We start from the raw sequence: 23,082 nt of genomic DNA on the forward strand, positions 1-23,082 counted from the left end.
GGGCTCAGGGCGGCTAACAACAATTAAATAATCAAACAATCAAATAATCCAACATTCTAAAAACATTCCATTATAAAAATTAATTAAAATCAAATTAATGGCAACCGTTAAGCAAAATTCTGTGCAGGTTGCCAGAGGAGGGAGTCAGGCTGCGCCCTGACCAAAGGCCTGGTGGAACAACTCTGTCTTGCAGGCTCTGCGGAAAGATGTCAGGTCCCGCAGGGCCCTAGTCTCTTGTGGCAGAGCGTTCCACCAGATTGGAGCCACAGCCGAGAAAGCCCTGGCTCTAGTTGAGGCCAGCCTAACCTCTCTGAGGCCTGGGACCTTCAGGATGTTTTTATTTACAGACCGTAAGTTTCTCTGTGGGGCATACCAGGAGAGGCGGTCCCGTAGGTACGAGGGTCCTAGGCCGTATAGGGCTTTAAAGGTTAAAACCAGAAAAGGCATTTTGGTTCCAGAAATGATTGTACAGATAAAATAAACTGATAGAATTCTACAGGATGTGCTGCTAATGTGTGAAAACAGTCCAGATCCAAGGATCCCAAGACATGTGTCTCTAGATTACAGAGATGTCAGGTGCCATACTGGTGCCCAAGCAACTTCACTTGGTCGCAAGTGGCAATAGCTAGGTGCAAAATGCTCCTGGCGCCCAGCTAATTTTGAACACTGATCTTCACCCCCTCCCCCAATCTGTGGCTTCTACCCAATGCTAGACCCATTGAAATTAACAGACATGACTAATTTATTCTATCCATTCCAACGGGTCTACTCCGAGTAGGAGTTCGTCAGCTGCAGTGCTTTGTGCTATTGTCCTTTTATATATTATTAACTGCGCGTCAACCTGGATGTTATGAAACTCAAGGGAGGGGCATTGAAATAATTTTAGAAGGGGGAAAAAAAACAGAAGGAAAAAACAAAACATGTAATGCTGAAGGAATTTAAGACATCATAATTCAGATAATCCTTCTCCTTATGCAACGAAAACAAAGCCCACGGAAGTCTTTTTGTCAACCGCTTTGAGGTTTTATTACAATCAAGCAGTATACAACTTTTAAGAAATAAAATGAAAAAGCAACGATCTATGTCAACTGGAAAGGAGTCAACATCAGCAAGTCCCAGCTTGCTAGTCTGAAAGGCAAGAACTTGAATGAGAGGCGCTGAATTTCCGGTTCTTGGTCATGGGTCACTCAGTTCACTGGTGCTTAAAAAGGGGGTTTAAAGAAATTTTAAAATGCTGGCTGATAACTGCTGGACAGAGGAGTTGCTCCTCACAGCATCAGAGCACTTGGGAAACAAAGAATTCAAGGGAGCTCAAACCATCACAATTCCCAGCATCTGCTTATATAGACACACAGAGAGACAGAATTTTACCTTTCCAAGTCAAATGTGACATCCTAAAAGGGACGGACCTGGCTCCCAGCTCCCTAGAGAACTTCCTGAGCAGCCAGGAAGAAACTCAAACAATAGCAGAGCTTTGGGGCAGAGGGGCACATCTGGAACAAGACAATCTCCTGGTCTTGGAGCTGTACGATTGGGGTGGGGGGTAGAGGCCCCAAAGCTCAATTTGGGATGCAGAGATGTGCAACCATAATCCTCATATTTAGGCCGTGCGACAGTCTGTTCCGGGAGCGATTCCTCCTCAATTCTCAATTTATTAAGTGGGCTGGCAAACTGCCAAGCGAGCAAAATGATGTGCAAACTGTTCACAATCAAGGAGTTCTAAGGCAGTGTTCTTCATCCAGGCCTTTTATGATAGATTCCCTGATGCGGGAGCTTTTAGTTCTGATCATTCAAGATTTCAGAGGTAGAAGAAAGCACTCTGTCAAGCTCGCTTAGGGGAAAGAGGCAATTCCTGAGCAGCAGGAATAATACTAAGATATGTACGTGCTGCTTTTTTCCTGCCACAGTCTTCCAAAAGCAGCTTACAACAATTTTGTTGTTGTAAATATTTCAGAAAAAAACAGATTTGCAGAGATAAAAACGGTCTCAGAAGGCCAAAAAAACAACACATTTATTGTGGGAAATTTCCTCTTTCGAGGTAAAGCACGTGAAGCCTGACTGCCAGCATGTGACATACCAAAATATAATGCAACACTTTGACTTGGTTAAGAAGGGAATGTATTTTAGCTAGGGGGGTAAATCACAGCATTTCATATATTTAACCACACCGCTGCCAGCTTGACCTCATGAGACTCCAAAAGGACCGAGACAACTGCTTTGCACTCAGAGCAAGATTGGGAACGATCAAATCAATTGTTGAGTGTAAAGTCTCCGTGTTTATAATGTCAACACTCAGGGGAAGCTGGGAGCTGCTCCTTCAGAACACTGAATGGGTTGAAACAAGAGGGTGGTTATTACAACTTGCAGAGACACAACTCACTAGCTGGGAGCCTGAAATGGGGAAATGCCCGACTTTTGCAAAACTGTCCATCAGCTAATTGCTAGGGCTTTGGGCGCTTTGAGACCAGAACTATTCAGTCCTCAACACCCAGCTGATGATTGGTGCTGAGAAAAGGTCACTATCTATCAGTGTTAGAAACTGAGATATGAAAACTAGGAGCTAAATGGAACCTTAAACCTAGGTTACGGGCGCAACAACAGAATGTCAAGGCACACTTTTTTAATAACAAGAATACAAAGCTGAAAATGAATGAACTGCAGCTAAAATATTATGTTCATTTTTCATAAGGTCTAGTCCTTCCTTCCCCTGCTCACCCCCCTAATATTCTTAAGAGGGTCTCTTCTCCGGTCTTCAGAGAGTAGCCAGAAGTGGAGAGGCAGAAAAAGGTTCTCCTTTCCTTCCACTCTGCAGTTTTAATCTGAAATCTTAGAAGCAGCAATGAGTCCAGAGCTCCCTGGGTCAACCTAATGTCGTTCACAGCATAGCTGTAGTTAGGGGGGACAGGAGAGAGCTGCCCCCCCCCATCAAGTAAATAAATAAAAAAAACTTAAATAGAAACTGTAGAAAGATTTTGACAGATTTTTCTGAGCAATCGGGGTCAAAAGAAAATAATTTGAAACCACCGGTGTTGAGACATTCTGAATCTGCTAGACAGAGCCAGGAATAGGGTGATTTGGGTGTCCGGCCCCAACCCCAAACATAAACCCTGGCTACACCCATGGCTCACAGGGTTGTATAAATGAGGATGTGGGGAAAGTAAAATATGTCGTCTTGAGCTGCTTGTTAAATGCAATAAACAAATGAACACAAGAAGCAGGCATAATTGTGGCCACACCAATGGCCCGATCCAGTTTCAGACAAGTTATGGTCATTGCCATAACTTTAATGTAACAGTCTAGTCTTCATGCTTTGGATTAATGGTCTAAATTAAATAAGCACATAGTGAATCTGATCATGGGTCTGCCTATCTGCACCAACTGAAACTCTGGCTTTTTCAACAGGCAAAACCCAGCCCTACCTGGATGCCAAACGTTGAACGTGAAACCTTCTGCATGCAAAGCAGATGCTCTAACCACTGAGCTTAGAGCCCCTTCCCTATAGACCAGCAAGCAGTACGCTTATAACTCACCTCTGAAACCATCTGGGGAAATGATTCTCATCTAGGTCAGGCTAGAGCCAAGTTGTGCCAGGACGAAAGAGGGAGCAAATCCAGAAACCAGACTCAAATGCACCTGAATGTGGAGGCTGCAGACCCCGCTCAAATTCATTACCTGAGAAGTGGCCACCCGTTTCCCCTGACGTGTGAGGGGGAAGCACTTTGCACATGCTCAGAGCACGCTTTACACTTGATTTTACTTATTTGTGTATTCAGAATGTTTATATGCTGCCCCCTCACCTGGGATGAAAAGGCACCCGGTCACAGCTGTGCCATGGAACTGAGAATGCAGCCTGGGTCCAAGCAAAGGTGACAACGAAGCCACGAAAGAGCAGCTGACACAGGCAGCCCCTTTGCTCGTGTCGTAGGATTTTACGGTTGGAAGGGACCCCAAGGGTCATCTAGTCCAACCCCCTGCAATGCAGGAATAATACAGACAGACTCCATCCCCACCCCACCCTTCAGCAGTGTTCGGGTCCAGATGGATCAGGCCAGAGGCCCCTGTCAACCAAGCATCCTGCCTCTAGTAGGGGCAGAGGCCAGTCACACACACACACAAGCAGGCAGACACAGGCAGGCAGCAGACACACACACACCCCTGGCCAGTCCAGAGGCAGCCACAGAGGGGGATGACTGCCCTGCAGAAGGGGCTCCTGGGCTCAACAGCTGCTGAAACAACTCCCCGGCCTGGATGCGAGCCTTTCAATTGTTCATTCCGGAAAGGCACTCTGGACATGCTCAGGAACACCGTCCCTCCCACCCCCAGTCTTCGTTTCACATCTGTCAGGCGGATGAGCAGAGTTTTACAACAATAACGTCCCGGGGCAGCAGTAAAGTAGACTTCGCCTGCTGCTGGAGGCTCCCCGGCTCGGCGCTCACCTGGCGGGGCGGGGCGGCGGCTCCTCCGCCCGTGCCGTTGAGCAGCGGCGTGGCCTCGCCTTGGCCCTCCGCCTCGCCCTCCCGGCCGGACCACGACACCATCTTGGCCACGTTCGCCATCGCCCGTCCGGCCACCGGAGACAGGAGGCCGGGGATGCCCCGCGCAGAAACCACGAGCCAGCGGTCATGTGACCAGCCCCGCAGCCGGCGCAGGGGCACGTGACTCGCCTCCGAAGCCCCGCCCCGAGTCCCCTTCCCGCGGCATCATGGGAGTTGTAGTCCTCAGATTCCCCCAACCCACTTATTGTGTGCTTTCATTACTGGGCAGTATTAGTATAGGCTTTATTTTCACTTTTAGCGCTTATCATTTTAACAACGTTTTAAATTTTTAATCTGACCAGTCTTTGATCATGTTTATTTTTTTGCTTTTATCCTGAGCATGTGCAGAGCGCGGGAATCGTTGCAGCAGTTCCTGAGCGCCTGCGTCTTTTCTGTCTGTTTTCGGTACGAAAATAAATAAAAGCACCCTGTGAGAGGCATTGACTCCCAACAAAAAATTATGGCAGTTTATTTAATTTTTTTTAATGCTGTGAACAGCCCTCGGATCTTCGGAGGAAAGGAGGCATACAAAGTTAAGAAATAAATAGCGGACTCTCCAAGTGTCCCTATTTTCCAGGGACATCCCTGATTTATAGAAGTCTTCCCGGTTTCTGATTTGATCCCGGAATGTCCAACTTTTCCTTAGGATGTCCCTATTTTCATTGGAGAAATGTTGGAGGGTATCGAGTTATCCAACCCCCCAAGCTGTCTGAAGGCAACCTTGTATAGGGAAGGTTTTTTATGTTTTATTATGTTTTTATATATGTTGGAAGCTGCCCAGAGTGGCTGGGGCAACCTGGGAAGAGATGTGGTATATAAATAGTAAAATTATCATTATGGAATGGGACATCCCTGTTTTCACTGGAGAAATGTTGGAGGGTACGAAATAGACAATTTCAATGCAGAAAACCAGCCAGGCAACAACTTTGCATGATTTATTCCTGAATTATGTCCAATCCCATTATAGATGTGATTAGTTGTGGCTGATACCTTGACAACCTTCACCAACCGGATGCCCCCAGACACCTGGAGGGCACTAGGTTGCCAAAATCTGTCTCATAGGAGCACCCAAAATAATCTCTGCTTGGAGCATCTGAAACTTTGATATACTTTGGAGGGTTTTGTGAGATTCTGGGTGTCTCCCGCTCCAGCCAGCCAGGGGTAAGCCCCAGAGCATTTTATTTTACAAATCATAAATGAATTAGGCAGTGCTCAAATGGCACTCATAGGTTTTAAAGCACATTTGAAGCACATTCCCAACTCCCTCAATGAATTCTGGGCACTGTAGTTTACCCCTCAGTGAAAACTCCCGTCAGCCCTCCACAAACTACAGTGCCCAGAATTCTTTGAGGTAAATAATGTGCTTTGAATGTGCTTTAATATATAGGATGCATGCACCCACAATCTGAGAGTCTTCACTGTTGCTCGCAAGATTGGCCAGCCATTCTTCTGTCCTGCTGCTGCGGAAGGATGGGTCAATCTATGGGTTTCAATCCATTTCTTATTCCCCCTCCCCCCATCTCGAATTTAGTTCTCCACATTTGCAATTAATATTTTTCAAAGTCCTCGTGCGCAGATTTCTCCCAACTCTTCTCACCCGAGGCTAAAAAGTCTACACTAAGACATTTTTGTATGCACTTTTTACTAATCGCATATATTTGCAAAGCCGTTTGCCATAATAAAACACACTTTTGCATGTTATTTTCGCTAATTTAGGCATGCTTTATCCTAGTCTTGTGTATTTTCTGTACTTTACTTTGTGTTTGAGTTTGCGTACTGCTTTGGAAAGTATGAATTACGTAGATTTGAATGTGAACTGAATCAATTCCCCCCACCAACCACCTTGTTCCTGTTCAGAAGCGAGAGGCCTCCCTGCTCCCCAGCAACTCCTTTGAACCGGCGCATCTGTCTGGGAAAAACCTGGTGAGGGTGGAAAGTCCAGTGACTGGACATGAGCCAGCAGGACGAATGATCCTGAGTCACCCAGCCACCAACCTGACCTTCTTGCCTCTCGCTTCCATTTTTCTCCTTCCAATCACTTGCTTTCTACAGACCTGGCACCGTTCTCAAAGGCGAGGGAAAGAGCACGAGAAGCGGCTTTGAAAACAAGGCTAAGGAAGGAACCTCTGCCTCTCCTGATGTTGTCGGACTCCAGCTCCCATCAGCCTTAGCCAACACGGCCATTGGTTGGGGTTGATGGGAGTTGTAGTCCAGCAACATCTGGAGAGTAGCAGGTTCCCCACTCCTGACCCAAGTGGATGGATCTGTCTTGGCAGCTGTTAATTCATATTTACTTAGAAAATGGATGGGAAACCTATTGTCTCACTGTGGAGGCAAAGCACAGCCTTCATGGCTAGTAGCCATCAATAGCCTTATTTTCCATGAATTTACCTAATTCCTTTTGAAAGCCATCTAGGTTGGTGGCCCTCATTGCCTCCTGCAGGAGAGCCAAAAAAAACAGAATTGTAGAGTTGGAAGGGACCCCATGGGATCATCCAGACCAACCCCCTGCAATGTAGGAATCTTTCTCCCCAGTGTGGGGCTCAAACCCACGACCCTGAGATTAAGAGTCCTTCCTTTTATCTGTCCCAAATCTTGCAACGTTTGGCATCATTGGACACCCCTTGAGTATTAGGAGAGATGGCCTTTGGTTTGGACTCAGTCTGACCCTTATGTTTCCCTCCCCTTAAGGTCTTGATTGATCGGCTACTTTTAAAATGAGGCTGCATTTTAAATTGCATTTTAACCTGTATTTTAAATTGGTTCCCCCCCTTTTCTCCCCCACCCCATTATGTTTTTACTGTGATTTTATTGGTGTTAGCTGCCCTGAGCCCGGCTCTGGCCGGAGAGGGCAGGGTATAAATAAAAATCTATTATTATTATTATTATTATTATTATTTACACCTTTGTCATGTCCCCTCTTCAACACCTTTTCTCTAAGCTAAAAAGTCCCAGACGCTGCAATTTTTCTCCATATGGAAGTCTCTCCATTCCTACTCTGAAGCTTTTCAAATTCTACAGCATCCTTCTTGAGGTGAGGAGACCAGAACGGCACACAGTATTCCAAACACAGCTAGATAAAAACCGACAGATAGAAGCCAGAGCAACAATAATGAGAGGAGAATATAGTGGGTCTCTCCAATATGTATTTCACTTTATACAATACAGCAAAATTAAACATGGCTTGGGGCTGTGGATGCAGAGAGCAGCAGGGCTGGAACCGGACAGGACAAAATGGGTGGAAAACCTGGGAGAAGATTATAATTGTCCAGCTGGAGGGAGCTCATTGCTATATTTCTTTCAGGATTATCTTTGCCAGTTAAGAAGTCCTAACTTTCCAGTAGACATGGCAGGACTTTACATTAAATTTGCAGCGGATGCTTCTGTTTAGTCGTCCTCTCCAGTACAGATGTGTTTGGAGCAATAAGCAAGAATGTTATCTATTTTTAAAAGGAATGGGGGTGAACGCTGGAAGGAAGATTCAAATTACATGTGATGGGCAGTTCCCTTATTCCTTCCATGATTTTATTTTTAATGAAAAGCAGTCAATGGGAGGCTGAAATAGAGAGAGGAGAAACAGTGTCCGGAGGGCTGTCTTAACCCTTTTATTTACTTACTATCTCCTCCCTGCTCAAACCTGCCTCACCCCAGCTGCTTTTCTGCTCATAAGGGGAGAGAGAGACGGATCCTGTATATTTTCCCCTGCAGCAAAAGGGGAGAGGGGGGAATCTGGAGGCTGGTTAAGCAGCCACTTGCTGCACAAGTCCTCTGTTTCCAACTTGGCCTGCTTTTTTCACAGCTGCTTTTCATTTAACAATATTACTTTTTAAAACCCTAACTGTATCAGGAAGGAAAATCCACGCACTGCACACTATGTCTTGTTGTTTAGTTGTTTAGTCGTGTCCGACTCTTCGTGACCCCATGGACCAGAGCATGCCAGGCACTCCTGTCTTCCACTGCCTCCCGCAGTTTGGTCAAACTTCAAGAACACCATCCAACCATCTCGTCCTCTGTTGTCCCCTTCTCCTTGTGCCCTCCATCTTTCCCAACCTCAGGGTCTTTTCCAGGGAGTCTTCTCTTCTCATGAGGTGGCCAAAGTCTTGGAGCCTCAGCTTCAGGATCTGTCCTTCCAGTGAGCACTCAGGGCTGATTTCCTTCAGAATGGATAGGTTTGATCTTCTTGCAGTCCACGGGACTCTCAAGAGTCTTCTCCAGCACCATAATTCAAAAGCATAAATTCTTCGGCGATCAGCCTTCTTTATGGTCCAGCTCTCACTTCCATACATCACTACTGGGAAAACCATAGCTTTAACTATACGGACCTTTGTTGGCAAGGTGATGTCTCTGCTTTTTAAGATGCTGTCTAGGTTTGTCATTGCTTTTCTCCCAAGAAGCAGGTGTCTTTTAATTTCGTGGCTGCTGTCACCATCTGCAGTGATCATGGAGCCCAAGAAAGTAAAACCTCTCACTGCCTCCATTTCTTCCCCTTCTATTTGCCAGGAGGTGATGTGCCCAGTGGCCATTAGTTTTTTGATGTTGAGTTTCAGACCATATTTTGCACTCTCCTCTTTCACCCTCATTAATAATTCCTCCTCACTTTCTGCCATCAAGGTTGTGTCATCTGCATATCTGAGGATGTTGATATTTCTTCACACCATGTGTACTTTGAGCCAAATATTCAGCCTTTCTGAGTCATGGGCTGGAGGTTTCTGAGCAGAATACAGCCCTGGAAGGCCATGTCCCCCCCCCCCCAGGAAACTGCAGAGTGGCATGGCTGCCAAATGTATTTTTCACATGGGGTAGGAAAGTGCCAGCGCCACTACACTATGGCACTGGGAGAGAAATATTGTGGGGTCTTCCATCCTTGCAGTGCTAATACCTGGATAAGAGGAGGCAGAAAACAGAGGCAGGCGTTGAGATACAGAGGGATGAACGTGTCCTTTTCAGTTTCCCATTTTTCCAATCTTAAATTCAGTTCTCCACGTTTCCACAACAATGTGCACGTTTTTGCTGTTGAATCCATGAAAATCCACCAGTTTGCATGCAGTTCTTCTGATTACTATGCCCATTTTGGCAAGCATTCCTCCGCCCCTCAAAGCAATGCAACGTCATATGCTATTTTCACTTATGTATACATCTCTACGCACCCTTTAAGTATATGCACTTCCGGACATGTCGTTTTGTTAAAGAATCACATCGCAAAATTCGGACAACCGTGGATTTCGTAGGATAGCTGTTTCAGTTCGTGTATTGGTTCGAGAAGTTCGAATTGGGCCATTTCTCATCAAAATGCAAGCAAAATCAAATTCCGTCCCTGCCCTAGGCGCTGCTCCAAACGCACTGCTCACTTCATTGATAAGATGATACACAGGCAAAACACTGTAGCTGTTGTATAAGGGATTGCGATGAATATTGAAATGTAAGTGGATTAAATAAGACTTTGGAAGCAGAATTAAATGAAATTATCTTACCTTGAAATCTAGCACGTGTAATTGGCATTTTAATAGATTGATATTTGAATTGGAATGGTAATTTGGTATTGATATAATGTGGCATGTATTGGATTTTTGTAATTGAAAATTAATTTGTAAAAATTTTATTAAAGAAAGAAAGATAAGATGATGCACAAGCTGCCAGGAAGTCCTCCTGCAGTAGCCCCATTGACTAAAAGTGTTGTCGTGGTTCCTGCGTATAGACTTCTCCTGCTTCCCACTATTCTGCAGTGGTGCTGTTAAGAGGTGTGCTGTTGCTGCCGCTGCAGCTTCAGCAACTGGACAAAAATGCATTGGCAGTACAGTACAGTCATAGCTCGGGTTACAGATGCTTCAGGTTGCGTTTTTTCAGGTTACGGATGCTCCAAAACCCGGAAGTACCGGAACGGGTTACTTCCGGGTTTCAGAGGTCATGCATGTGCAGAAGCGCTAAATCGCGCTTTGCACATGCCCCAAAGCACCAAATCGCACCTGTGCATGCACAGACGCTCCACTGCGGGTTGTGAATGCTGCAGGTTGCGAATGTGCATCCCGCATGGATCATGTTCACAACCCGAGCGTCCACTGTACATAGCCCCAAACCGGACAGGATCTACCCAGCTTTCACTCTCAACACGTCAGTTTGGTTCTCGAAACTCGCTTGCCCATTTTTTGCAATCAATCCAGAATGAGACTGAAGTGGCAGGAGGCTGAGGGGGAGAAAGGGCAAGTCTGTCTTCAGAGGTGAGGCCCAGAGGGCTGGAGGCGCTTCCAGAATCCGGACTGCTGCTATTTTCTGGTGGAATTCAATCCCATACCAGCAATTAAAGTGGATCTGGTGCTCTTACAAACCCACTTTAAAAAATAAATCAGACTTTTTAGTAGCAAGGATAGTCAAATGCACTGGGAAACTGTGGCATATTGAGTACTTGATGCAACGTGATAAAACAGAAAGGATGCTGAAAAACTAGCTGACGTTGTCTAACCTGCTGCCAGATTGGGTTTGCTATCTGGACGGACAATGCTTTTTCAAACTAAATGCACCAGGTGTTTGCTTTCAAACCAGGTCAGCTGGAAGTAACCAGAGACTATCAAAGGGGATGGAGAGAGGGCAGAAGAAGAGCAGGTACCGGAGAGGTAAAGGCAGGGAAGGGAACGATCGCCCACACTTTGTGGTGTAAACTGCGTCCTGAATGGCCAGTGCTGAGTTGAGCTCCCATCCATTATGCTGTTTGCTGAGAGCTCATTTATCTGTTCCTTGCTGGCTTCGGAACTTGCTGCTGGCGGAGGCGGGAGCTATCTGCCTCCGAGGTGGCCACAGTGTCCTTCAACAATATCTTTGCCACATTATACCTTATACACCCTGCTCCCAAGCTCATCCTAGCTGTCTGGGTTGCAGGTTGCCCTGTGTGGGTATGAAATGGGGAGAATTACAGGCAGTGTTCGAGGCATGTGCAGTTCACCTTCTGCAGCGCTCCATGGGAGGCTGAGACATTTGCCAGGGTGAAGATTGTGCCACGGGGCAGGCCTCTCCCGATGGCGATGCCCGAGACCTCTCCGGGTGAGAGCGCGCGATCCCATATGGCAAGGCCGGCCAGGTAGCCCACAAAAGACTCCGAGGGTTCGAACCCGCCACCCATTGTGTCTTGCTCCTGACCCAATACAAGAGAGCCTTTGGGGGGAATCTCGTAGCCCTTCTGGAACTTGGAGCCCATGGAAGCCAACCTCCTGTCCACATAGAACCAGTATCTCCCCTGGATGGAGGACCAGATGACACAGATGTGGTGCCACTTGCCATCCAGGATCCGTCCCACCGGCAGCTCCCGAAAAGCAGGGTCGCCAATGACAAAGTGGATGGAGTTCCGGGGTGCAGCATCGCGGCCGTGGAGTACCAGCTTATTGTCATTATCCTCAGTGGCATAGGACAGGATGGTGCCCAGGTAGTTGGCACTGGTGCTCACCCAGCTGCAGAGGCTCAGTTCAAGAAGGCCAGCCTGGAAACCTGGCGTGAACATGGCAAAGTTCTCTGTGGAAGCGTTAGGGAAAAACAGCATGGAATCCACGTTGCAGACTGTGGGAAAAGAGAGAGAAAGAGGCAATCAAGCCTACAAGTTTAACATGTGTAAAATCTGGGAACTGTCCCTGCCCGAGACCAATAGCAGTGCTCATCTGAGATATAAAGTTAAGGACCAACATTTCAATTATTTGTGAAATTTTATCAATATGTTGAAAAATTAGGCTTTGCAAAAGGCAGAAGAATGGCTGAGAGCGTAAGTAAATTCATAAAAGTTATTTAAAGGTAAAGGTAAAGGGACCCCTGACCATTAGGTCCAGTTGTGGCCGAATCTGGGATTGCGGCGCTCATCTCGCTTTATTGGCCGAGGGAGCCAGCGTACAGCTTCCAGGTCATGTGGCCAGCATGACTAAGCCACTTCTGGCGAACCAGAGCGGCGCACGGAAACGCCGTTTACCTTCCCGCCAGAGTGGTACCTATTTATCTACTTGCACTTTGACGTGCTTTCGAACTGCTGGGTTGGCAGGAGCAGGGACTGAGCAACGGGAGCTCACCCCGTCACGGGGATTCGAACCGCCGACCTTCTGATCAGCAAGTCCTAGGCTCTGTGGTTTAACCCACAGCACCATCCGCATCCCTAAAAGTTATTTACATGGTTTGAAAATCAAAAGAATGGGAGCATTTCTTTTTTATGGACACTGAAAAAGCATTTGACCACATTAAATGGCCATTTTTAAAGCAATATTGGAACTATGGGGATGTAGACCAATAGTTAGACAAAGGATAAGTATAGATTCTGCATACTCTCTCAGCTAATAACTTGGCCAAGGGATGCTCATAAGAAAAACTTTCTCTCTCTAGAGCTACGTCATGGATGCCCTTTGTTGCCAGTATTATTTATATTATCAGTGGAGCATTGGTCTAAACCACTGAGCTTAGGGCTTGCCGATCGGAAGGTTGACAGTTCAAATCCCCGTGATAGGGTGAGCTCCCGTTCCTCGGTCCCGGCTCCTGCCAACCTAGCAGTTCGAAAGCACCTCAAAGTGCAAGTAGATAAATAGGTACCACTCCGGTGGAAAGGTAAACAGCGTTTCCGTGCGCTGCTCTGGTTTCGCCAATAGCATCTTAGTCATGCTGGCCATATGACCCAGAAAAACTGTCTGCAGACAAACGTCGGCTCCCTCAGCCAGTAAAGCGAGATGAGCGCCGCAACCCCAGAGTCGTTCGCGACTGGACTCAACTGTCGGGGTCCTTTACCTTTTTTTTTTAGCCATTAGCTATAGCTTTAATAACAGCATGAAGTGGGCAGATGCCTGGATATGTCCGAAGGAATGCTTTAAATGTATGGTGTGGGTGGGACCCGAATTGTTCCCTCTCAGGGTAGATACTCCAGAAGAGAGGTTCCAAAGACCAAAGGTGGTAAGGGAATAATGGAACTGTTGTGTTGAAAGAGACCATGAGGGTCATCTAATCCAACCCCCTGAAATGAGGGAATCTTTCACCCAACATGGGGCTCAAACCCACGGCACTGAGGTTAAGAATCTCAGGCTCTACTGACTGAGCCATCTCCCAGGTCTCCTTCAAGCTACCAATGGCTATCGATTATACAGCACTGCTGCTATTACCACCTCTGGGTAGCTTAGCTGGGCCATTCCTGCAGGATAAACCTGGTTCAGCTCATCTACACGTACTTGTCCCTGGTTTCCGAGGCGCCTCTGACTGCGACTGCTCTTCAGGGGCCTTGTCTATGACCGCTTGCTGTTGCCTGAGCGCTTGTGGCTCTGGTGAATGAGGCTGTTCTGCTTCTGCCTCCTGCCGCTGGGGAGCTTCCTGACCCAGAGGGGATCCGCTCTGCAGCCCTCTGCCCTGAGACTGGGCTGCAAGCCGCGTGCTCTCCTGGAGCAGTTTCTTCCTCTGGCGATGCTTCCCATGGAGCTTTTTCACGGTAGGGTTCTGCCCGCCGGCTGCCTCTGGTTCCTGCTCTTGGGGGACCCGGTTCAGCAGCTGAGCCGCAGTTAGGGGGTTCGGCAGAAGGACCTCATTGTGCGTGGGGTTCTTCAACTGCTGCTCCAACTCATCCAGCTTGCTCCCCTGGCTTTTGAGGGCATCCTGAAGACTCTCCAGGGCTTTCTGGAGGACCCGTTGGCCAGCGTGCACGGCCTGGGTGTCCTCTCGATGGCTCTCGACTTCTTGGGTTAAGTTGGCCAGGAGCGCTCTCTCCTGCTGCCTCTCTGCCGCTTTCTCGCGGTCCCTCTCGCGCAAGGCTTCTTCCAGGGCCCCCAGCTTCGAGTCTTGCTTCTTGCCCTTGTTCTGCAGCTTCTTCACCAGAGCTTTCAAGTGGCTCAGCTCCTCCTGCGTGGCCGTGTGGCTCTCATTGGCAGCAGACTCCAGGCCCTGGTGCTTGCTCAGCAGCTGCTCAAACTTGGCGTCAATGTTGTAGGAGACGTTGTAATTCCCAGCAATCTCCTGAAGGCGCGTCAGGGTGACCTCCTGGAACCGCCGGAACTGTAAAACAGTTAGGGTGAGGGGGGAATGGAGAAAAACTCAGTGTTATGTACTGAGTTGAATAGGATCCAAAATGCAGCAGTCTGATTGGTCCACAGGAGCCACCCAATCCAGCTCCAGGTAGAAGTGAATCTGCAACCTGACTGGCCTACAGGAGACTCCCGGAATTAGCCAATCATGTGGGGCCCATTGTGTAAATAATGTACATAAAGCAGACATTCTGGGGGAACTTCCATTCCTCCTCACCACTATGAGCTGAATAAAGAACATGAAATCCACTCTCGACTCCGAGTATATTTCACCCAGTTAGGTTTCTGGAGGGCTCCTAGAGAGGTTGAGGAATGTGAGGCACACTGCAGATCCAGACTTGCATCAGCAAAGGGTTGAGGGAAGGGGCAGAGATCGAAAGGTGGTCCTTAAGTGCTTTCTATCTGGCCCCCAGCACTATCTCCAGATAGGAACAGGGGAGAAATTTGATTCCGCTTGCATTGAAAGGCAAGCCAACTTAATTTGCGATTTCAGAAGCAAGCTACAAGCCAAAATGCAGCCCTCCTTCAAAATTCTCCCCATTTTGCAGTGCAGTTGTCCAGCCAAGTGCAGTGGTACCTCGGGTTACATACGCTTCAGGTTACAGACTCCGCTAACCCAGAAATAGTGCTTCAGATTAAGATCTTTGCTTCAGGATGAGAACAGAAATTGTGCTCCGGCGGCACGGCAGCAGTGGGAGGCCCCATTAGCTAAAGTGCTGCTTCAGGTTAAGAACAGTTTCAGGTTAAGAACGGACCTCCAGAACAAATTAAGTACTTAACCTGAGGTACCACTGTACAGGCCGCTCCCAGTTTAGGCGTGTTATGTACTGAAGTTCTCACCCTGGGCCAGCAGGGGGATACTGTAGATAGTTATGCAAATGAAGGATCAAAAGTGACGTTCAGTGATTGGATAGTTTGTATGCAAATGAAGGATTGAAAGTGACGTTCAGTGATTGGATAGTTTTAGAAAGTTGCAACAGTTACAGTGGTGCCTCGCAAGACGAAATTAATTTCGTCTTGTGAATTTTTTCGTCTTGCGAAGCACGGTTTCCCATAGGAAATGCATTGACGGTTTCCCATAGGAATGCATTGACAGTTTTAAGAAAAAGGCGCAAGACGTTTTCGTCTTGCGATGCAAGCCCATAGGGAAATTCGTCTTGCGAAGCAACACAAAAAACAAAAAACTCTTTCGTCTTGCGAGTTTTTCATTTTGCGAGGCATTCGTCTTGCGAGGTACCACTGTACTTTGTTCTGGAGCTCTATATAAGCAGGCTGACTGAGCTCCTCAGTTCAGTTCTGTTCCAGCTTACAAATAAAGAGCTGCTTTGGAAGAATCGCTGTGTCGTCTGATATGTTCGCCCACAACTTAACAAGGCGCATCCGAATGATGCACAATCACACACATGTGCATGGCGCCGAACCTCGAAGTAGCTCCAGAATGTCATGAAAAGGGATGGAGCTGGGCGGAGCAGACTAACCGAGGTCACTCCCAGGAGCATGGCAATCTGATGTGCGCTCGTGAAACGGGTTGAGCGAGATCTTAGGATCTGGAGGCAGGGTTACATTTTTCCACTGGACTCCTTGGAGCCCATGAATTCACTCAACTCTATTTATATCTCTACAGTAAGGGCTGCCGTTATTTATAGTGTTAACTGGAAACCATTCACGAGTGACTTATACTCAGTAACGGGCTTATTTTGCTATTTCTGATCCACAACGCTTCACGTCATTATTTCCTAGCTGACAAGCTCCCTTGGGGAAGCATCTGTTCCTCAAAAGTTGTGAGTTCCTGATAGGCCAGGGATTGAAATCCTGGTGCCCTGGAGGTGCGGCTGAGCTCTGACTTGCCATCAGCCTCTGGCCAGCATGACCAATGGTCAGGGACGATGGGAGTTGTAGTCCAGCAACAGCTGGAGGGCCAATGGTTCCCCAACCCTCTGGAAATCAATAGGTAAATGGTTAAAAAGGTAAAGGTACCCCTGCCCGTATGGGCCAGTCTTGACAGACTCTAGGGTTGTGCGCCCATCTTACTCAAGAGGCCGGGGGCCAGCGCTGTCTGGAGACACTTCCGGATCACGTGGCCAGCGTGACATCGCTGCTCTGGCGAGCCAGAGCCGCACACGGAAATGCCGTTTACCTTCCCGCTAGTAAGCGGTCCCTATTTATCTACTTGCACCCGGGAGTGCTTTCGAACTGCTAGGTTGGCAGGCGCTGGGACCGAACAACGGGAGCGCACCCCGCCGCGGGGATTCGTACCGCCGACCTTTTGATCGGCAAGCCCTAGGCGCTGAGGCTTTTACCCACAGCGTCACCCGCGTCCCAGGTAAATGGTTATGGAGACTGTAATTGTCACAAGCTTGTGACACCTTTGGGTTAGGTCAATAACTCGGGCTAATGGTCTCCAGTGAAATGAACTTAAAATCATAGAATCGGGAGAGACCACGAGAGTCGTCTAGTCCAAGAACCTTGCAATGCAGGAATATTTTGCCTGATGTGGGGCTCAAATTCAAAACAACACCTCAGAACAGAGCTTTCTGGGGAAAGCAAGATGGTGGCCGCACACCTTCCAAATGTCCTGGATTTTCCATGGACAGGCTGGGAATTTTGAAAGCCTTCCTGGCTTCTGATTTGATCCCAGAATGTCCCGATTTCCCCCACCAAGCTCAGGAAGGAGGATGAGACAGCATTTGTCCCAGGCGGCAGTAGCGGCTACAGTGGCACCGGCTGTGAGGTCTTATCCCATTGCCTCTCCATGGCCTCTGCTACTGGCGTCCTCCCTTGGGCAGCTCATAATGGCAACTCGAGAGCAGGCAAGAAGGAGGAGAGACTGATGCACCCGCTCTGGGGGGCAGGCAGAGGGCAGGGCCCTGGGCAGGAGGAAACACAGAGAGGAATGGAGCATAAGGAATCTTGATATATATTTTTTTAATGCTTTGTGCATCTGGCAGGGCCATCTTTAGGTTTGAGCGTTGGTGGGGATGTGGCCGACCACTGCAATTCTCCCCTGCCTGCCCCCAAGAATTTTACCTTATCCATGAAATATTGCTGTGGGGGAAACGAAGGGGGTGAAAAGGCGGCTCTTGTTCATCTGCTCCCATTCTAGTAAAAACAATAACAATAGAAATACAGTGGTACCTCGCAAGACGAATGCCTCGCAAGACGAAAAACTCGCAAGACGAAAGAGTTTTTTGTTTTTTGAGTTGCTTCGCAAGACGAATTTCCCTATGGGCTTGCTTCGCAAGACGAAAACGTCTTGCGCCTTTTTCTTAAAACCGTCAATGTATTTCCTATGGGAAACCGTGCTTCGCAAGACGAAAATTTCACAAGACGAAAAAACTCGCAGAACGAATTAATTTCGTCTTGCGAGGCACCACTGTATAATTCTATTATTTGTACCCCACCTATCTGACTGGGTTGCCCCAGCCACTCTGGGCAGTTTCCAACATGTATAAAAACATAATAAAACATTGCACATTAAAAGGCTTCCATGTGAAGTGCAGACAGGCTGCCATAATCACCACCAACGTCATCAATGCTTTTTTCTGGGGGTATGCATACTCCTAAACATTTTGTGAATCTTTGTACTTTTGTCCATTTACTTTCTTTATTTTCCCCAATTTGAACTATAAAACGGTGGTTTTATTGAGTCAAATGAGAGTACCCCTAAACAATTCTTAAGAAAAAAAGCACTGATCATAATGATGATGATGGTGATGATGATAATAATAATAATAATAATAATAATAATAATAATAATAATTTGTAACCCACCCATCTGCCTGAATTGCCCCAGCTACTCTAGGCCATCCACTTAAGCACTTAGCTTCTCCCCAGAAAATGCCGGGAACTGCAGTTTACTCCCTCACAAAGCTACAATTCCCAGCACCACTGACAAACTAAGGTCCCCCAGATTCTTTATGGGAAACTGTGTGCTTCAATGAATGGCGTGTACGCTGCCTCAGTTTATTATGAATAATAATAAAGCACTATCTAACACACGCTTGTGGTTGCTGGCAAGAGGTTATGGGCTAATCCTAGCAGGGCTGCCAAAGGCTGGATAGATATCACAACAGCAGCTACTCCCACTAACTTTTAAAGGGAAACATGACCCCAAGCCTAATGAATCGCGGCGACTGGAGCGGCACCCAGACCTCTTTGCCGCCAGCTGCTGATGCCACTATTTTTGGCGGGTGCATTCTCTTGAGCATCACAGAGGATCGCAAACAGATGTCTCCTGCTTCGACCACAGCAGGGAGTTATCGCTATTATCTCAGTAGCGCCAGAGGGCCTGCAAGGATGGGTGTTTGCCCCATCTGAAGATAGAACAGCACCTCCCGCCCAACAACCCACGGCGCTCCCTTTCATTTCTCTAAATCGGGACTCTTCCTTGAGCTGCCCCTGCTGGTCCTGGAAAGGGTGCCTCTTAAGAATCAATTGCTTTATTTATCAGCGCCTGTTATAGCTGGTTGCTGGGCAGACAACTCACACCATAACACCCACCGCCTCTCCCCATTTGGACTCCTGGCCTTGTCTCTACTGGTACAGTGGACGTTCTGGTTTCAAACGTGAAATGCACGTTCGCAACCCACAGCGTTCGCAACCCACGCCTGTGGGTTGCGGAATGGGTTACTCCTGAGTTTTGGCGGTCGCGCATGCGCAGAAGCGCTAAATTGCACTTTGTGCATGCGCAGTAGCACCGAATCGCAACCCGTGCATGCGCAGATGCGGTGCTGCAGGTTGCGAACTCTGCGGGTTGCGAATGTGCCTCCCGCACGGATCACGTTCGCAACCCGAGCATCAACTGTATTTAGGACCCTGGCCCCATGTGGAAGAAGACACCCAAGGGGGTTCTCCCAGTCTTCATCCTAGAATCATAGAGTTGTAGAGTTGGAAGGGACCCTGAGGATCATCTAGTCCAACCCCCTGCAATGCAGGAATCTCAGCTGAAGCATCCCTGACAGATGGCCAACCTCTGCTTAAAAACCTCCAAGGAAGGAGATTCCACCACTTCCTGAGGGTGCTCGTTCCTGATATTGAGTCGGAATCTCCTTTCTTGTAACTTGAAGCCACTGGGTGTCAATGGCAGGGTTCATATCATAAGCTCATACAGTGCATGCATATCTCAGAAGCGACACCTTGTGCCACTATGCTTTGCGTAAACCCTGCACTATTATTTTCTTAGGTGGTTATTGTTTTAGATCTTCTTTTAAATACAAACTTCCTGGTGTTGCCTGCTGAAGGGCACTGGAGAAACCCAAACAAATATTAGCTAGAAATCTAACTACAAAGTCCTGTGTACAATCGGCTCCCTTGAGAAATTAACAGGTAAAAAGGCTGAGTCCAACAAGAAGTCATTCTGGGGATATCAAGGCAGAACAAAAGAGCACCTCAAAGATAACCTGGATATTTTATTAGAGCAATATCTACTAGCGCCAGGAATAATGCTAAGTTCAAATCAAAGGTATAAAATGGGAACAAAATTAATTTCCAGCCTTTGATGAAGAACAAAGACCCTGGTAGCTTGTTTTTATTCTGAGCAACCAACACAGAATTTACTGTTCTGTTCTGGCTGGAATGATTTCACTAGTTGTTGTTTTTTATAACTGTAATTGTTTTATCTGTTTTCGTAACTGTATAATACCGGTATATATTATTGTCTCCTGCCCTGGGAACTTACTGTGAAGGGCTGGTAAGAAACCTAGCATCTTAATTTTGAAAAGCAAACAAACTTTGTATGGGAAAATACCTGATACATGATCTACATGTCCGAAAGGCATGAATACCAATAATTAAGAAGCTGGTTTTTCAAAACGTTGTGCAATTCAACCATTTTAGTATTACCGAGCTAAAATAAATGTTATGACGAGATGGGAGCATGGGTAACAAAACCTTGTACATAAATAAGAGGCAAACTCTCGCCGTTTAATTTGAAGTCTGGAACAAATTAAATATTTGTGGAATTTTGAATGATCAGATTTGGATTTTAGTTTTCGAATGAGTTTAACAGGTTGCATCCACCCCAGGTTAGACTGTCAGCAAATTCCAGAGTCCAGAATAATAGATACAGATCTACATTGGTCAGACGGCAAGACCCACTATCAAGAACATTATTTGGTGAATTTAGGATAATGGCAATCCATGCCAGGCTCACCTGCTCTTCCAGTCGTCTAAACCTTTCAAAGAATAGCTTCCTTCGCTCCACTGTCCCAGGCTGCTGGACCAAGGTGCCCTGAAGACAGACAGCGGCAAGGATCATGAAGACGGACAACATTTTTCGTGTTCCCAGCATCCCAAGAGCTGCAGACATCTTTGGGGTGATGCTCTAGGTGGGAACACAGAAGACAGAGTTCAGCGTCTGTAGAAGAGTCCCCCTCTTAACACAATGCTATTCAGAAAGCGGCTGCTGCGGTCCCTTTCTTTGCTTCTAGAAGCCCAAGGTCCTCCCACCAAGCTAAAAAGAGACCCTAGTTTGTTCTCAGAATAGATGAGTTCCACAGACTTCTCTGGCATTCCCAAGGAGCCAAGTTTAGTTTCAGAGCTTGGCAGCCGTGTGGAGACATTGCCTGGGGGAGGGAGAACCTGGCTTGGTTTTTGGACTTCCTTCCAGGACCTGGAAATCAGGAGAAGCCTGGTCATTAAGTTGGCTGCTTATTTCATTCATATGTTGTTTAGTCTTGTCCGACTCTTCGTGACCCCCTGGACCAGAGCAAGCCAGGCACTCCTGTCTTCCACTGCCGCCCACAGTTTGGTCAAACTAATGTTAGTAGCTTCGAGAACACTGTCCAACCATCTTGTCCTTTGTCATCCCCTTCTCCTTGTGCCCTCAGTCTTTATATTCTCTCTCTATCACTCACACTCTCTCACACACACAGTCATACCTCGGGTTACAGACACTTCAGGTTGCGTTTTTTTGGGTTACAGACCGCTGAAACTCGGAAGTACTGGAACGGGTTACTTCTGGGTTTCGGCAGTCGCACATGTGCAGAAGCACTAAATCACGCTTTGTGCATGCGCAGAAGACCAAATCGCAACCCACGTGTGCGCAGACACGCCACTGCGGGTTGCGGACGCTGTGGGTTGCAAACATGCATCCCACACGGATCACTTTCGCAACCTGAGCGTCCACTGTATATATATTACCAACTTTTTCTGAAGTAAAACAAGGACATGTGTCTTCCGGGATGGGCTTCTGGGTGAGTCATATGACCTGCACCTTGCTCTCCCCTTTTCTCAGGGAAAGATCTTACACAGCACCCAGAAACATACACTGGGGGGGGGGGCTGTGTGATATTGCAACCCCCTCCCCTGGGAGTTTTTTCAGGGCAATTGCACAGTGCCCAAAATGGCCACCGAGATCTTGTGCAGGGGGAAATTGGATATCCTGTTTGTTCTGGGGCACCTGGAAGGTATGCATTTACAGTGGCACCTTGGTTCCTGAAAGGCTTGGCTCCTGAACAAATTGGCTCCCGAACGCTGCAAACCCGGAAGTAAGTGTTCTGGTTTCCAAACTTTTTGGGAAGCTGAACATCCGACATGGCTTCCGCTTGAGTGCAGGAAGCTCTTGCAGCCAATCGGAAGCCGCGCCTTGGTTTTCAAACGGTTCCGGTGTTACCGGAAAAATCCGAGGGCTCCCTTGGACAAAAACTAAAGACACCAACCAGAGTAAATTGGAGCAAATCAGCAGCCTGTAGGCTTGGCCTTTATTGAACTGTTGCAACAGGGTGTTCCCCTCACTTGCAGGAGAGAGGAAAGACACAGAAAATGGTGTGCAAGACCTTATAAAAACTTTTGAAATTCCCATCCTCTAGGTCAAGCCCACCCCCAGAAACATCATGCATACATTACAGAAAGGAGGGGTTGAGGGAGGAGTTGTGGTGGTAACCTGAGTGTCCTGTCACCTGGCTGGTTCCCTTCTACCCCTCCCCATGAGTCATTTTCTGAAGACAAAAGGTAGTCACAGTTTCCTGCCCCCTGAGGGAAGATCTGATCATTGTCCTTTGTTCCAGTCCATGCTGAATCCACTCCCATATGCAAGTTCTTTGTGATCTTTATTGTCTTCTGTCTGGGATCATCAGGGTTGGCATAGCAACTGGGCAGGGCTCCTGTGGATGTGCTGGTATGGTGAAGGGATTATGGTGCCCTGTATCAAACCTTCCCCATTTTGTAGTCTTTCCTTCATGGAGTAAAATAAAAGTGGAACAGTGCAAATCCGATGTATGGTTGATTTTCTATGAATTTATAACAGACGTGTAGCATATGTAGTGTGTGAGTGTGTGTGAAGTTTGTACAAACTGAATGATGGGGGGGGGGGGGTTTCCTGCTACACCAGGAGTCGTAAGTTTGACAACCAAGGTACCACTGTATTCAGTAAATTCAGAGTGTGCCAATAAGGCTGATTCGGAGCTCTTGCAAAACTAACTCCTCTCACCACCACCCCCAAAGTGGATTTTCCCCACTCAAAGAAAGTTGACAGGACAATTTGCCGGAAAGTGTGGGATGACAGCTGCTTGATGCAGCATCATCTAATC

The 23,082-nt window shown here is 47.4% G+C and overlaps 3 protein-coding genes across 5 annotated transcripts in view; all 3 read right to left on the bottom strand.

The window, feature by feature from the left end:
- Nucleotides 1-4,670, bottom strand: part of CLCN7 (chloride voltage-gated channel 7) — a 37,108-nt gene extending 32,438 nt beyond the window's left edge. The window contains exon 1 of one of the 2 annotated variants that reach the window (XR_014504910.1): nt 4,437-4,670. Coding sequence is in view for 1 of the 2 variants with exons in the window: in XM_083413485.1 (XP_083269611.1) it covers nt 4,437-4,556 (120 nt within the window). In the remaining variant the exon portion in view is untranslated. The remainder of the gene's footprint in view (nt 1-4,436) is intronic. The other variant, XM_083413485.1, reaches the window with a different exon arrangement.
- CIITA (class II major histocompatibility complex transactivator) overlaps nt 1-23,082 on the bottom strand; it is a 1,021,617-nt gene that overhangs the window by 242,765 nt on the left and 755,770 nt on the right. The window lies entirely within an intron of this gene.
- PTX4 (pentraxin 4) lies at nt 11,372-21,340 on the bottom strand. The gene is made up of 3 exons (XM_083413573.1): nt 20,706-21,340; nt 13,712-14,525; nt 11,372-12,077 (listed from the first exon to the last, which is right to left on the bottom strand). Exons 1-3 carry the CDS (start codon nt 20,859-20,861, stop codon nt 11,437-11,439), a joined length of 1,611 nt encoding a protein of 536 aa, XP_083269699.1. The 5' UTR covers nt 20,862-21,340; the 3' UTR covers nt 11,372-11,436.

The sequence above is a fragment of the Podarcis tiliguerta genome, assembly GCF_965153285.1.
Source record: "Podarcis tiliguerta genome assembly, chromosome: 14".
Lineage (NCBI taxonomy): Eukaryota > Metazoa > Chordata > Lepidosauria > Squamata > Lacertidae > Podarcis > Podarcis tiliguerta.